This window comes from Anomaloglossus baeobatrachus, chromosome 6 (genome assembly GCF_048569485.1).
Source record: "Anomaloglossus baeobatrachus isolate aAnoBae1 chromosome 6, aAnoBae1.hap1, whole genome shotgun sequence".
Classification (NCBI taxonomy): domain Eukaryota; kingdom Metazoa; phylum Chordata; class Amphibia; order Anura; family Aromobatidae; genus Anomaloglossus; species Anomaloglossus baeobatrachus.
The window spans coordinates 213,816,810-213,832,946 of NC_134358.1; the positions used below are offsets into that span (position 1 = coordinate 213,816,810).

The 16,137-nt window shown below is 42.6% G+C and overlaps 1 protein-coding gene across 2 annotated transcripts in view; it reads left to right on the plus strand.

Annotated features, from left to right (window-relative positions):
• The window catches only part of LOC142243085 (glyoxylate/hydroxypyruvate reductase B-like), a 42,972-nt gene that overhangs the window by 15,975 nt on the left and 10,860 nt on the right, over positions 1–16,137 (plus strand). For both annotated transcript variants that reach the window (XM_075314663.1, XM_075314662.1), the window contains exons 2-5: positions 2,689–3,081; positions 5,011–5,182; positions 6,424–6,599; positions 8,027–8,123. In XM_075314663.1, coding sequence (XP_075170778.1) covers positions 2,689–3,081; positions 5,011–5,182; positions 6,424–6,599; positions 8,027–8,123 — 838 coding nt within the window. The remainder of the gene's footprint in view (positions 1–2,688; positions 3,082–5,010; positions 5,183–6,423; positions 6,600–8,026; positions 8,124–16,137) is intronic.

Sequence of the window (16,137 nt, forward strand, 5' to 3'; positions counted from 1 at the left end):
CTGAATGGCTGACTGTCATGTATTGTATGCGCTTACGTGGCACACTCTTCATTCACCACAGTATACTGAACCTTTTACAATAAATGCACTTTAGTACCTGTTAACATACACTTAGGGCTCATTCATATTCCCAGATCTTTGATCCACTGTATGTGCCATTTGTATATTTATATAAAAGAATATATGCCAACAGACAAAAAAATTAGGAAAGTTGTGTGACTAAAATGTAGCAGATTGTTAAAGTTATGCACCATTTTTTGTTTCTTTTTCGGACTCATATTAAATATAAAACAAAAAAATCCAGCCCAAGAAAGTATCAATGTTTCCGTAGAAACTAGCAAGATTACTTTTTTACATTTTGATCCTGAAAATGATACAGGCAAATTCTGTTAACACTAGAAGTCTTAGAAATTTCGAGCTCCATAGGGTTCCAATGGTAAAAATGTTAAATGACCCCTCTCTGGGACTTCTAGTGTTAAAAAGTGCACCTTAGAAGCCGCTACCTTACTTCTGTATGCCTCCAAAAATGTTTTTTTTTGTCAGTTTCAGTACAAATCTAGTTAAAAAAAATTATATTCCACCAGACCTCATGTGTAGAAAGGTATTCACTTCTCGAATATGTGGTCCTAGAAAGGAAAATATCTCCATGAATTCGGCACCCAAAGAGGCCTGTATGTCAGCAAATGGGGAGAGTGCGGTTCCCACTGTGCCGTACAGGCTTCCTGCACAGGGCTCTATGCAAGGGCTCGTTCAGACTGGCGTAGAAATCAACGTGCTATGACCGATTCTAAGCACAGATTGAGTGTTCATGTGAAATAAATTGCAGCATTCAGTACTATAGTTTAATTTATGGACCAGACTAGTGCATGTCAATAGCAAACAGCTCCTGTTTCCACCCGATATTTGGCTGAGCACATGGAGCTGTACTCAGAGCCAGTCCTGTCCCCAATTTGTGTACATGACTGGCCCTATTTTTGCATAGTTGTCTGAACCTGTCCTTACACAATGGGATGAAAGTATGTAGAGGTTACACAATTATCCAGAATGTAACTATTGGACTTGTAGATGGAAGTGACCCTTGCACGGATGTCTTGTGACAGTTGCTTCAACATTAAGGACCTATTAGATCTAACTTCTCCTGGTACAATGCGTTCATGTTATTTTGTTTTGGGGAGGATAAATGTAAGATACCATGTTGTATTGTACAGTATAAGAGTTTGGGGGCATGGTAATGCCAGATATACTTATGAACAGAACACGTGGTTTATCTGTGGTATGAAACCTAGTTATTGGAAAGATAAGAAAATTAACTGAGAGCCACATTCAGACGTCTGAAATTTGTATGCAAAAAAACTGACTGATTTTGTCAGTGTTTTGGATCAGATTTTCATTAGCAGTTCAGTTTCATTAGTGATTATTTTCTTATATGCGCAATTAAAGAAATAATCTTCTCCTACCCATTACAGTGTTATAAATAGATCATATAAGGACTGTACACTGACCACACCGAATCATAAATGGACATGGAAAGTTAAACAGACCCAAGTACTATACATGAGTCTGTGTTCTATCTGTGAAAAACATGATCAAAAGCTATACAAGAACAAATACCATTATTCATAGTTAAAGTTCATTTTAATCAATTGATCTTGGAGTAATAATATGTTCCACAATTGGATGGGTGTTTAAAAAAAAATGTTTCTGGGCTGAGATAATGTTATTTATGTGACCCTGCTATGTACTGTGTAATGGCGGTGTCTGACGATACAGGGTCATGGCCTAATCATACCACATCTCCTGGGCCGGGGAGAATCCAAAAGCGTATAAAGACTTTACCGCACGAGGTCACAGCTGATTCTTTTTGCGAGGTAAAACAAAAAGAATCTCCTGTTTTTTAAAAATGTTTTACCTCCAAAGAATGAATTATTTGGGATCCCGTGCTGTAATGTCTGTATACTTATGTCCTCTCTGGCCCAGGAGCTGTGGTATGATCAGACCATGTTCCTGTATGGTCAGACACGGCCATTACACAGTACATAGCAGGGGCACATTTTTTTAAACACGGAAATTGTGGAACTTATTATTATTTCTACATCTATTGATTAAAATGTACTTTCTTTGAAAACTCCTTTAAGTAAATATGTGGGATTTTTTCTAATGGGAGGAATGTGAAAAGTGAGAACCAAGCAAAAAGATCCATTCACACACTGAGTTTTTGTAGTATTTTCAATGTGATCTTTCATGTGTAAAAACTGCTGCATTTTATAGTATTAGCAAAATATTTAAGATTTCTAAAATCTTATTCACATTCACACTGTGTTGTTTCTCTTTTTTTACCGTACCATGTGAATTCTTTCATCGATTTTCACCCATTCAAATGAATGAAAAAAAGTAAGTAAAACTGTGGCAAAAACGTGCAAAAATAGCATTTTTCTTGCCAAGAGATGCGTTTTAAAAGAAACGCTGAAAGAAAATTCTGGAAGAACTCATATAACGTATAAATCAAAATAATAACCACTATTCTAACTAGGAAGGATAGTTAAAAATTAGCTCCAATCCAAAAGCTGTGCCATAGGAAATGTAATAATTAATCCTTTGTAAATAAGGGAAATATCACACTAACCAAATGTTTGGCTATAAATTGCAGCACAAACTTCACTGATTTGTTTTACCTTATTTATTTTTCAGCTTTCAGAATGACTGAAAGCAAAGAGCTGCCTGGAGCATTAGTGGAGGAGATTGGAGGACCTAAAGGAGTTATGGAAGAACATGTGGACTTTCTGAAGAAGCGTTTTACTTTAATTACCATGAAAGAGTTAAAGGAACACAAGGAAGAGTTAGCAGAGAAGATTGTATGCATCTTTAATTGGGGAAACAAACCAGATGTTGATGGCGAGCTCCTGAGATGCCTACCTCGGCTCAAAGTAGTGGCAAGCGCTGGAGCTGGAGTTGACCACTTGGATATAAAGATGATTTCAAGCTATGGTGTAAAAGTGGCTAATACACCGCATGCCGTCACCAATTCTACAGCAGACTTGGCAATGACATTGCTACTGGTAGCAGCCAGGAATTTCATGGAGGGTAATGTAAATATACAACTTACGCAAGCCGTCGTTATGCACTGCAATTACTGGATACATATGGTAGTAGATTCTCTTCTTACAGCTTTTTTAGCAGGCTGTGTAAGGCCCCCTTCACACGTTTGTGTAAAAAATGCACATGTTGCACAGTTTGTTTTGCTCATCCGTGTGGCCATCAGTTTGTATGTGTGAGTCATTCGTGTATCATCCGTGTGACATGTGTATCACTGGTATTGGAGAAAAACACATGATACTGAAATTATTTTTTTTTTTGTGGAAAAATATGTGCAAAGCTAGAAAAATTCTAGATAGATAGATAGATACATAGCTTGTACAATTATATATAATAAAAGAAAAGGAAAATGACTTTGGGTCCCCACCTATTTTTCAAAACCAGCACAGGTAAAGTAGCAGCTGCAGACTGCCACCTTCAGCTGTAACTTGGCTGGGTATCAAAAATAAAGGGGATCCCATACTGATTTATTTTTTTTTAAATATTTCATTGATTTAACAATGGTCACCCCATTTTTCTTAGCCAACCAAGGTACAGCAGACAGCTGGGGGCTGGTATTGTTAGGGTGGGAAGGCCCATGGTTATTTGACCCTTCCCAGGCTAAAAAATGGCAGCTCACAGCCACTCCAAACATGGCGCATCCATTAGACGCGCTAATTCTGGCACTGAACCCGTCTCTTGCCAATTGCGCTGGTGCAGTGGGAATCGAGAGGGAAGGGTTTATGGGGTGATGCCAGCTGTGTAGTGTCATCTGGCATCAAGCCACTGTGTTCGTAATGGGTGAGTGTCTATCAGACACCCTCATATTTTCACCACTTAGTAAAGTAAGAAATATTTGATATATTGACTTTTCCATGTGTTTCTGACCCATTTCTAATATTGTGCTTTATGAATTACTGGTTGTTAAAGTTGTAATTCTACCGACTGATTTTATCTCCCCTGTGTAGCATCAAGAAAGAGTGAGAAAACACCCATAATCATTAGAGGGTCAGATGGTCTCATTGTGGTTAGACAGATATCTATCTACTGTGTATGGCAAACTTTGTTACTAAAAATTGTCTGACACTGGTTTAATAAAAAGACCCTTTGGTCTTGATTTGGGCTACTGACACCACATGACACTTCTGTGGTGTTCCCTACAGCAGAAATCTTACTCTAGTTCCCAACTAAGGTAATCAGGACCGTCTGACAAGAGGTACACGCCACTTTTCAGATGCTACTGATTCATTCAGGCTACTTTCACACATCCGGCTTGAGCTCTGCGGCTCAATCCGGCTGTGAAGCCTATGCAACGGATGCGGTGAAAACACCGCATCCTTTGCATAAGTTTTTTACATGCGGTAGGTCCGGTTTTTGCCGCTTGCGGCATGCTACTGAGTATGCGCAGTGGCAAAAACCGCATGCGGCGGCCGGATGCGGTTTTTGCCGCATCGTGCCGCATCCGGCATCTATAGGGATGCATTGGGAAAAGCGCCGCATCGGCTGGATGCGGCGCGATGCGGTTTTTTTTGCCGGAGCAAAAAACGTGCCAGGGAACGTTCCATCCGGCCGCCGCATCGGCTAAGTCTGCCGCATGCGGCAAAAGCCGGACCGAACGCAAGCCCATGCGGCACAATGCGGCACTAATTAAAGTCTATGCAGGAAAAACGCAACCGGCAGCAAAAAAAAACCGGTTGCGGTTTTCCTGCAAAGTGCCGGATTGTGCCGCATTGCAAAAGCCGGATGTGTGAAAGTAGCCTAAGAGACGTGCACTTCTTAATGAATCAGGAGCATCTGATTCCACCACACATTCTCATAATGATGGAGAGAAAATTGCTGCTCTTGATGAATCGGGGCCTTATTGTTTTTGGTTCTGATTATGAACAGTTCTATTATTCATATTTCTTATGTGATTCAGTGTTTTATTCTTGTGCGCAGCTCACCAGATTGCACTGTCCCCCAACACCGATCAATTCGACGCTAACTGGGTAGGGGGAGATATAACTGGAATGACGCTTGGAATTATTGGAATGGGGAGGATTGGATACAAGATTGCTCAGCGAGCTAAAGCGTTTGAAATGAAGATTTTGTATCACAATAGGCACCGCAGGTAATTCAGAATTGCTAATTTGTGTTATACACAGGGGGATCACACCGCAAGGGTAGCCACTATCAGACAGAAACAAACCAGGGGGTCTGATCTGTTTGATCTGGGTGCTATGAACCTACACAAGACACTACCACTACTAAAGGTTCTTGGCTCTCACTGAAGGTTCCAGCAATCAATCAGGTAATGTGAAGAATTAACCAAACAAATCTGGCCATCTGTAATTTATTACCTTGAATAAATGAAAGACATTTTATATTCTGTTTGTTTTAACAGTTTCATTTTGGGTTAATCTTGCACTAAATTCACATATTTTCACACAATCACTTGTCATCTATCCACAAAAGAGTTAGTAGGTATAAAGGCTGCTCTACACGCTGCAATGTATCTTACAACGTGTCGGCAGGGTCCCGTCGTAAGTGACGCACATCCGGCATCGTAAGGTACATTGCAGTGTGTGACAGCGACGTGCGATTGCGATTGAACGTTAAAATGTTCATCGTGCGCACATCATTCATTTGTCTAGAATTGAACGTGAGGTTCTTCAATGTTCCCGAGGCAGCACACATCGCAGTGTGTGACACCCCGGGAACATTGAACAGATCTTACCTGCGTCCTGCGGCTCCCGGCCAGCAATGCGGAAGGAAAAAGGTGGGCGGGATGTTTACGTCCCGCTCATCTCTGCCCCTCCGCTTCTATTGGCCGGCTGCCGCGTGACGTCGATGTGACGCCGAACGTCCCTCCCACTCCAGGAAGTGGACGTTTGCCGTCCACATCGAGGTCGTATGGAAGGGTAAGTACGTGTGACGGGGGTTAATCATTTGTGCGGCACGTTCAACAAATTGAACGTGCCCCACATACGATGGGGGCGTTGCAAATCGCATACGATATCGTATGCGAAATTGCAACGTGTAAAGCAGGCTTAAGTTTGTGCTCTCTCGGGGTTTAACTTCTGAACCCTACTATTTATTATTCCTATTGTCTATTACAAGTTCACGGTGAAGCAGATAAGTTCTCCAGAGAATTCCACTTTATTAAATACTTCAAGAGCATCTGCTACTTTGCCGTTCCTCTGTTATTTTTCCTGAAAATGCAGAAATTAATTGATAACTAGGCAGTAACATTCTACTTGTGAATGTGTCAATGACTTGTGGAAATATGAGAAACTACATGGAAGGATATTTGTGTTTGTCGTTCACAAGCCTTACAGCTTTATTATATGACTCTATACCAATGTCCTACAGGCAAGAGGAGGAAAGATCCGTGGGAGCCTCATATTGTGCACGACTGGATGACTTACTGCAGCAGTCTGATTATGTAATGCTTGTCGTCAACCTATGTCCAGAAACAGAAAAACTGATTGGAAAACATGAATTTCATGTGATGAAACCCTCAGCTACACTGATAAATATAAGCAGAGGTGTGTATCCAATTAAAGGTACCATGGTTAGGCTTATTCGGTTATTTGCATCTTTATGATTATTATTATTTTGTGGAATTTGTAGTATTTCTGTGCCTTGGTAAAGGGTGTACTATTAATTAATAGGGGTGAAATCCATTACAGTTCAAACATTATAGAGTACAGGATTGTTACCGAACAAGCTTCATCTATTGTTCTTTTCACTTTTGATCTATTATTACTAATAGATTAGAATGAAAAAATCATAAATGTAAAACCCAGATTATTTAAAAAGATATGTTTATTAACTCACAAAACCTCAAACAAGCAAAAAAACACCCACCATTACACTTCCAATATATGGAGAGAGTATCAAGGACTGCCATATTGATCAAGTTAGTATATTCATGGTTGGCCTTCTAAATAGCCCTATACTTGCCCTGATGATAAGCGGAGGAACACCCTAATGTTACTTGGTGCCCCCGCTCCATGGAGGCTATACCTGTTAATGATCCTACCAGCCCCTAATCTGAAGACCAATGGTCAGAAAGATAATATAAATAAACCGTATAGCCTATAGGCATCTATATAGTCCTAAAGAAGGTCCAGCATCATAAATCAATATTACTGAAATAAAACATATTATATAGAATTATCCCCTTGTAGATATAGACCAAAGCCCAAACAATTATGTCAATAACAGTGGATCATTTTAGACATTTCTCCATTCTCTCCTTAGATGCTTCAATAGTAACTCCATGGGGATCCAAGTTCATTAATCATTGAAATCAACTGGTGCTCACAAATATCAACGGGGTATAAAAGCCTCCATTCCGCCCAGAGCAACCTATTGTGTCTCAATCCTTTCCCATCTAGGAGTCTAGATCTCAAAATCCTCCGCCTCTGCCTCAGGGCTTTGGGCTATTTCTACAAGGGGATAATTCTATATGATATGTTTTATGTCAGTTGATCGTAATATTGATTTACGATGTTGGACCTTCTTTAGGACTATATAGGTGCCTATAGGCTATACCCTTTATCTATATTATCTTTCTAACCATTGGTCTTCAGATTGGGGCTGGTAAGATCATTAACAGGGACAGCCTCCATGGAGTGGGGGCACCAATTAAGATTAGAGTGTTCGTTCGCTGAAAGGTAGGCGGTTGTGATCAGGGCAAGTATAGGGTTATTTAGAAGGCCAACCATGAATATACTAACTTGATCAATATGGCAGTCCTTGATACTCTCTCTATATATTGGGAGTATAATGGTGGGTGTTTTTTTGCTTGTTTGATGGTTTAATTGTGGGTTAATAAACATATCTTTTTAAATAATCTGGGGTTTACATTTATGATTTTTGAATAAGGGCCTTGGATGAACTATTTTTGGTATATATATTAATAGATTAGATAGGCACAGAATATCAAATGTATTATCTTTGCCCCTAGGACTTGTTGTTGATCAAGAAGCTTTGGTGGAAGCTTTGCAGACCGGTCAGATAAAAGCAGCTGCATTAGATGTCACTTATCCGCAGCCACTGCCCAGGTAAGCGTTTGCTCGTGTTATGCTTATTACATAATTGGCTTTCCTGTTTTTCCAGGACACCTACATTTAAAGACTGCAGCTCATACTATAAAGTCAGCTGTAGTACCAGGAGCAGTCACAATAGTATGGACATTGCTGTGACCGTATAAACAATGAAGGTGCTGTGACACACCAGTATGATGCATCGTCTTTATTCTACTAAACATTGGGAGTCTCTGTGTTTTGTGTATAATGTTTTGAGACAATTAGGTTTCTTGTTCATAGCATTAAGGAACACAGGACTTTAGGTCTGACACGAACAGCCGGGGGAGTCACTCAGATATCCCGTATTTGTTCACGAATTTATCAAGAACACGACTACTCTCTAGTGCCCCCTTAGTGTCAGGTCAATTTCGGAACTGCCGGACAGTAAGTAAATGAGGCTGCTGAGCTAATAATGCCAAATATTGGAGGTCTCACAGCAAGGGTAAATGTATATATCACCGATTCCCGCTAATGCAAATGAAGCTATGGAAAGAGAAGGCGCAATAGGGTCTTACCCGGTATGACACAAGGGGGTGAATGCAAGTAAAAGCACTCACCTTGTAGGGTTGTGCCAGTCACAACCCCTTAACAAGCGTATAAGTAGCGTGGAAGGCAGCAGTCCCGCAACGAAGAGGTATATTAGATAGCAGGAGAAAAGCAGGTTTAAATACCGCGCCAAACCACAGGAGTCCAGATCTTGTTAGTAAAATTCTTCCCTTTATTTTCACAGGTCTACACGTTTCGAGGACATATCCGTCCTCTTCCTCAGGATAATGTACAGAGAATACTGTAGCCAGTATTGGCTACAGTATTCTCTGTACATTGTCCTGAGGAAGAGGACGGATATGTCCTCGAAACGCGTAGACCTGTGAAAATAAAGGGAAGAATTTTACTAACACCATCTGGACTCCTGTGGTTTGGCGCGGTATTTAAACCTGCTTTTCTCCTGCTATCCGATTCCCGCTAATGGAATATATATATACCTCGGTACCCTTAATGATAGCACCCCAATAAGTCTACACAACAATAATTCTGCTGCCACCACCGAAACAGTATAGGAAGTTTGGACACCCGTTACAGATAGCATAAGGCCCTTCGGGTTGTGGATTCATAAATATATAGCATGAGGAAAGAAACTATTAAATTTTATATATTTAATCCAAAATAGAAGGCAGTGTTTATAAAAATATACAAGAATTTACAAAAGGGAACAATACAAATACAATATAGACACTTACATAAAATAAAAAGGAGAAATTAAGAGATTACTACACCTGGTCATGGAATATGGCTCAGATATCTGGTAGGGGCACCCCCTTGGAAATGGACAATCCTATACACAGAATGTATATCCCCTGGGCATTGACACAGTGGCTACTAAGACACTGGCTTTTATCAACCTCTGTCCCACCCGCAGCACCCACCTCTGCTGACATCATGTAAGGGAGGGGGTTTTCCCCTCTTCCAAAATTATGGAATCCTCATGGTCCTCATATCTCTGTGTGGGAGCATCCCACGCGGACGATATTACCTTCGTATTTTATTTTAGGATTTTAGCAGAAGGTGGATACCACACAAGGGGGATCTGGTATGTTCTGGGGGACAGATATTAATTTGTGGCTCTTTCGTATGTCCTACGATTAAGCTGAAGTATGTGAGCTGTGCGTTATGGAATTTCGAGATCAGTGGTATGCCCGCCATATCTGGTGGACATATGTATCTCGCAATATTAATACTTCCCCAACGGAGACAATACGGCTGCCCTGGCCCTTTGATCAGAAAAGCCATAGTCCTGCAGGAAACTTGTACTCCGCCCCTGTGTATACAGATTGTAGTCGGAGCGTCTCTTGCTACGCAGGGGGTCTTTGAAGAACTGGGAAGAGGCGTTGTAAGTTAAATCACCCCTGATACAGAGACCCTGAAAACATATCTGCTTATTATATTTTCATGACAAGGTATAAGCTGCTTCTGGTGCTTTTTTTTTACTCCTTTCAGGGTTTTTTCTGTCCCAACTACTTGCTCTCAGTATTTGTTCACTTCCAGACCTCCGTTCTGGGATTTGCCTGATCCCACACCTGACCGCCCGCCCCCTCCCTTGCGACTTAATTTCTTGGTGAATACCTCTGACTAAAGGCGGCTTTACACGCGTCGATTTATTGTGCATTCGCATGTGCGATCGCACCCGCCCCCCATCATTTGTGCGTTACAGGCAATTTGTTGCCCGTGTCGCACAAAGTCAGTAACCCCCATCACACGTACTTACCTCCTGAACGACCTCGCTGTGGGCGGCGAACATCCTCTTCCTGAAGGGGGAGGGACGTTCGGCGTCACAGCGATGTCACACAGCGGCCGCCCAATAGAAGCGGAAGGACGGAGATGAGCGGGACGTAAAATCCCGCCCACCTCCTTCCTTCCGCATTGCCGGCGGCCACAGGTAAGCTGCGGTTCATCGTTCCCGGGGTGTCACACGGGGCGATGTGTGCTGCCTCGGGAACAATGAACAACCGGCGCGCAGAAGGACGATCGTTTTTTTTTTTTTTTTTTTGAAAATGAGCGACGTGTCAACGAGCAACGATAAGGTGAGTATTTTTGCTCGTTCACAGTCGCTCGTAGCTGTCATACGCTACGATATGTCAAACGATGCTGGATGTGCGTCCCTAATGACATGACCCCAACGACATATCGTTAGATATATCGTAGCGTGTAACGGGGCCTTTAGGCTCAGTACTAGCAGGAGACTAAACTGTCTTTGGCTATCATATGGGCAGTGAGGGACATCCTTCAAATTAAGGATGAGTTCACCTCTCCTTCCAAGGAGGCGGTTTCCATCCATTAGCACCACTGACAAGTTTTTGTTTTTCCCAGCCAAAAAGACTTTGACAATCTCCTTGCAAAACTCTGGCACATGGTGTCAACTAAGAGATTTTATGCACTTGTTTCCTTTGTTGAGGAAATGGTTACCAAATGATCTGCACCTACCGCCATAGATCTTTAGGTTGCTCATCTTTCAAAAGCCACTTCAGTACTGTTGTAATTTACACTATGGTCTTTTGGTAAAGGTCCTATCCAGTCACTAAATCACCTTGGATTTCCTGAAAGTTTTCAATTGGATCAACCACCAGTAGCCATCCGAATGCATTGTCCTCCTGGGCATGACCTTCAACACTACAAGTGATTCAGATCTTCTTTACTCCCAAAAATCTCTTTCTCTTCGGACCTGAATGTCTCATTGTTTGACGAAGATTTTGTGTTCTTTCCATTTCAGTATCAAAGTCCTGGACACTATGGTCTCAGTCTATGAAGTAGTCCCTTACACCCAATTCCACATCCACCAACTACAGTATTCCATAATGTCTTTATGCAACAAGTCAGTGGACTCTTTTTAACTTTGAATACTTATTCCTGTATCAGTACACAGGGACCTCTTTTTGTCCCTGTGTAGGTCCCACTCTGCTTTATAGCTAGACTTTTTTTTTCTTCATTGACAAGTAGTAACAACTGTCACTAGTCTGTTACTTAGGGATTGGTTGACCACATAAATCAAGGTCTCTGGTCGCTGGAAGAATCCAGGCTCCAAATCAATTTTTTGGAACAAAGAGCCATTTTTCTTGTTTTCCAACTTGTCCCCAATTGTTCAGGACTGCACTGCTCCTGCATACATAGACAACTCTAAAGTAATGGCTTTATTGAACCACCAGCAGTGCACCAGGAGGTCATTGGCAATAAGGGAAGTGTTGCCTAAATCATAAAATGGTTGGATCTTCACATTCCATTGCCCTCTGTGGTCAATATTTCCATTGTGCAAACTGTGCCTCCTACTTATTCAGTCGCGAAATCCTGGATCTAGTAGAGTGGGCTCTTATTCCAGAAGTCTTCAGTATTGCGCTGCCTTCAATGGGGACCTCAATGTGGACTTCTTTGTATCCATGATAATCACAAGATCCTAGCCCATGTAGTCAGGCCCCACAATCCAAATCTTTTGCACTGGAGTGTTCTTGTCACTCTTTGGATAGTTTTGTCTTTTCTACGGTATCTTATCCCACCTCATGGCCCCGTCTCTTTTTTTTTTTTCCACAAGGTCCCCTATTCTACTTCTTGTTACGTCACATGCATATAACAGCGTGGCTGTTTTTTTTTTGTTTTTTTACCCATTCCTAGGATTCTTTTTGTTATTTAATCCGTTATGTACTTAGGCCTCAACTTTGCTTCCTTGAAGGGACGAATCTCTGCCTCTTCCATTCTTTTTCAGCATGCCCTGGCTTTTCGCAAGCAAGTTAATACCTTTCTCCTTGGGTGGCTCATCGTGCCCCTCCTTACAGTCATCAGTTTGATTCTTGGGACCTCAAACTTGCTCTGTCTACACTTCAGAAGTTTCCTTTTGTTTCTCTACAATGAATCTCACCTAAGCTCATTTTCTGGAAAGTGGCATTTCTGGTAGCAATAACCTCCTTTCACAAACTGTCTCAGCTTACTGTTCTCCCCTGTAGTGCTTACGTCCCTGTTTCCTATCAGAACAAGCTTGCTCTGTGCCATCCTTTATTCCAAAGTGGTTTCAGCCCCAGTTGTTAGTTGTTACAGAACTTTTATTTTCTTTCCTACTGCTTGATACTAGACATCACTGCCTAGTGGGCACGGAAATATTACAGCAAACCAGGTGAAGCCAACACTTTTTTTTTTTTTTTAGTGTGAAGTCTCTTAGTGGCAGGGCATGTAGCCACCATGGTATTGTGTTCCCCAATATATTCAACGAAAAAGGAATTTTGCAATACACTTAAAAATCCATTTTTTTCAACAGTAAATTCCCATTTAGTATCTGATATAAATTAAAAAAAACTAGCTACACTTGTTCAGGCATTGATAAAGAAAAAAATGCAGTTAGATTTAAGTCTTCAGAATTATAATTGCAGCTACAGGCTATAATTAAGATGGGTTTTACAATTCCTGACTCTTGGCGCTAAGCCACTGCCAGTCGGTACAGATTTGCCGATGGTGGTTGTTCTCTAGCCTGTTTAGACAGGCAGACAACATTTAATAAATCGTTCTGTGCATATGGGCTTCCATTGTTCTCAGCAGCACAGACCCACTTTACACAGGATGATGTGTTGCCGACAACGATGATTATTTAAAGCATTACTTCAGTGTTTCGTTTTTTATGGAGTGGTGCTTTTAATTTAAGTCCCCTGCACCTCCAGCGTCTTCATCTGTTATCAGTGCCGTTCCGGTCGGTCTTCTGCAGTTTGTGAACTGCTGGCTGCTTCAGTGTTTCATGGAGTGAGATGGAGGTCACAACTCAATACAAGTCTATGAGAGCCTCGTTCTGTCTTTCATAAACTTGCATTGAGAGATGGTAACAAGAGATTAGCGGAAAGGGAAATATTTATGTTCAGATTATGCTTACCGAATACAGAGTACTATTTCAATATTCGTTATGACTAACAAACCTAATGCAAATCAATGGGGAACCCGAGCATTTTTCCGGACGTTTTCCCAGAAAAATGCTCAGGATCCCTTTTGACTTGCATTAGGTTTGTTATTCATAACAAATACTTGAATAGTACTCAATATTCGATTAGCATAATCCGAACACGAATATTTCACTATTCATCCATCACTACTTGTAACATAACTTTTGACTTCAGGCCAATCAGAAGTTGTCGTCAAGAGATGGCGCAGCAAGACCAGAGTGATATCAATAAAAGGTGAAGATGCTGGAGGGTAAATATAAGAGTAGGTGTAGGGACCTCAGGTTAAAAGCACCACTCCAGCGCTGAAAAAAACGCCAACTGGAGTAGGGTTTTAAGCAAGCCAAAACATCATTTCACCTAATGAATGAACATTTTATTCAATTATTAGTTGATCGTCAGCCTGTTTACACTGCACAATTATCAAGAAAACCGTGGCCTTAGACATTCTTATTCCCGATAATCGTTCAGGGTAGATTTACTAGAAGAATTGAGGATCTATTCAATGCTGTGACGGAATAACCCAGCAGACTAGTATCTTTCGAATTTATTGGGTTGTTGGCAGCCCGTTTAGGGTACCATCACACTTTAGCGATGCTCCAGCAATCCCACCAGCGATCTGACCTGGTCAGGATCGCTGGTGCATCGCTACATGGTCACTGGTGAGCTGTCAATCAGGAAGATCTCACCAGCGACCAGTGACCAGCCCCCAGCAACGCGTGGAAGCGACGCTGCACTTGGTAACTAAGGTAAATATCGGGTAACCAAGGGCTTGGTTACCCGATATTTACCTTTTGTTACCAGCGCACACCGCTTAGCACTGGCTCCCTGCACTCCTAGCCACAGTACACATCGGGTTAATAAGCAAACCGCTGTGCTTATTTACCCGATCTGTACTCTAGCTACATGTGCAGGGAGCCGGCACTGACAGCGTGAGAGCGGCGGTGCTAGTAACTAATGTAAATATCGGGTAACCAAGAAAGGGCTTCCCTTGGTTACCCGATATTTACCTTAGTTACAGCTTACCGCAGGCTGCCAGACGCCAGCTCCCTGCTCCCTGCACATTCAGATCGTTGCTCTCTCGCTGTCACACACAGCGATGTGTACTTCACAGCGGGAGAGCAACGTCAAAAAAATGAACCAGCACTATGTGTAACGAGCAGCGATCTCACAGCGGGGGCCAGATCGCTGCTCAGTGTCACACACAGCGAGATCGCTAATGAGGTCACTGCTGCGTCACAAAAAAACGTGACTCAGCAGCGATCTCGATAGCGATCTCGCTATGTGTGAAGCACCCCTTAAGGTCCAGTCACACTAAGCAACTTACCAGCGATCCCAACAACGATAGGGATCGCTGGTAAGTTGCTAGGAGGTTGCTGGTGAGATGTCACACTGCAACGCTCCAGCGATCCCACCAGCAACCTGACCTGGCAGGGATCGCTGGAGCGTGGCTACACAAGTTGCTGGTGAGCTCACCAGCAACCAGTGACAAGCCCCCAGCGCCGCGTGGAAGCTGCTGCGCTTGGTAACTAAGGTAAATATCGGGTAACCAACCCGATATTTACCTTGGTTACCACTGCACGGAGCTACACGTGCAGAGAGCAGGGAGCAGCGCACACTGAGCGCTGGCTCCCTGCTCTCCTAGTTACAGCACACATCAGGTTAATTACACGATGTGTGCTGCAGCTACATGTGCACAGAGCAGGGAGCAGCGCACACTGCTTAGCGCTGGCTCCTTGCTCTCCTAGTTACAGCACACATGGGGTTAATTTCCCGATGTGTGCTGTAGCTACATGTGCAGAGAGCAGGGAGCAGCGCACAATGCTTAGCGCTGGCTCCTTGCTCTCCTAGTTACAGCACACATGGGGTTAATTAACCCGATGTGTTCTGCAGCTACATGTGCACACAGCAGGAGCCGGCAGCACAGGCAGTGAGAGCAGCGGAGGCTGGTATCAAAGGTAAATATCGGGTAACCAAGGACAGGGCTTCTTGGTTACCCGATGTTTACATTGGTTACCAGCCTCCACAGAAGCCGGCTCCTGCTGCCTGCACATTTAGTTGTTGCTGTCTCGCTGTCACACACAGCGATCTGTGCTTCACAGCGGGACAGCAACAACTAAAAAATGGCCCAGGACATTCAGCAACAACCAACGACCTCACAGCAGGGGCCAGGTTGTTGCTGGATGTCACACACAGCAACATCGCTAGCAACGTCACAAAAGTTGTTCGTTAGCAGCGATGTTGCTAGCGATGTTGCTTAGTGTGACGGGGCCTTTACACTGGACAATTATCAGGAAATGAGTATTGATAAGGGCACATGGAGCAGGTGTTATCACACCTGCTCCATGTGCCCTTATCAATACTTATTTCCTGATAATTCCTGGTGTTATTCCTCACCAGATAAGTGATAACTTGCTGGTTGCTTGTTGTTCCACTGCCTGAACACCCATGATCCTGAGAACAGGGCTCTGAAATGCAAGGAAGCCAAGAAAGGCTTAATCCATTGTTGTGCAGTGCTCCATTCCAAT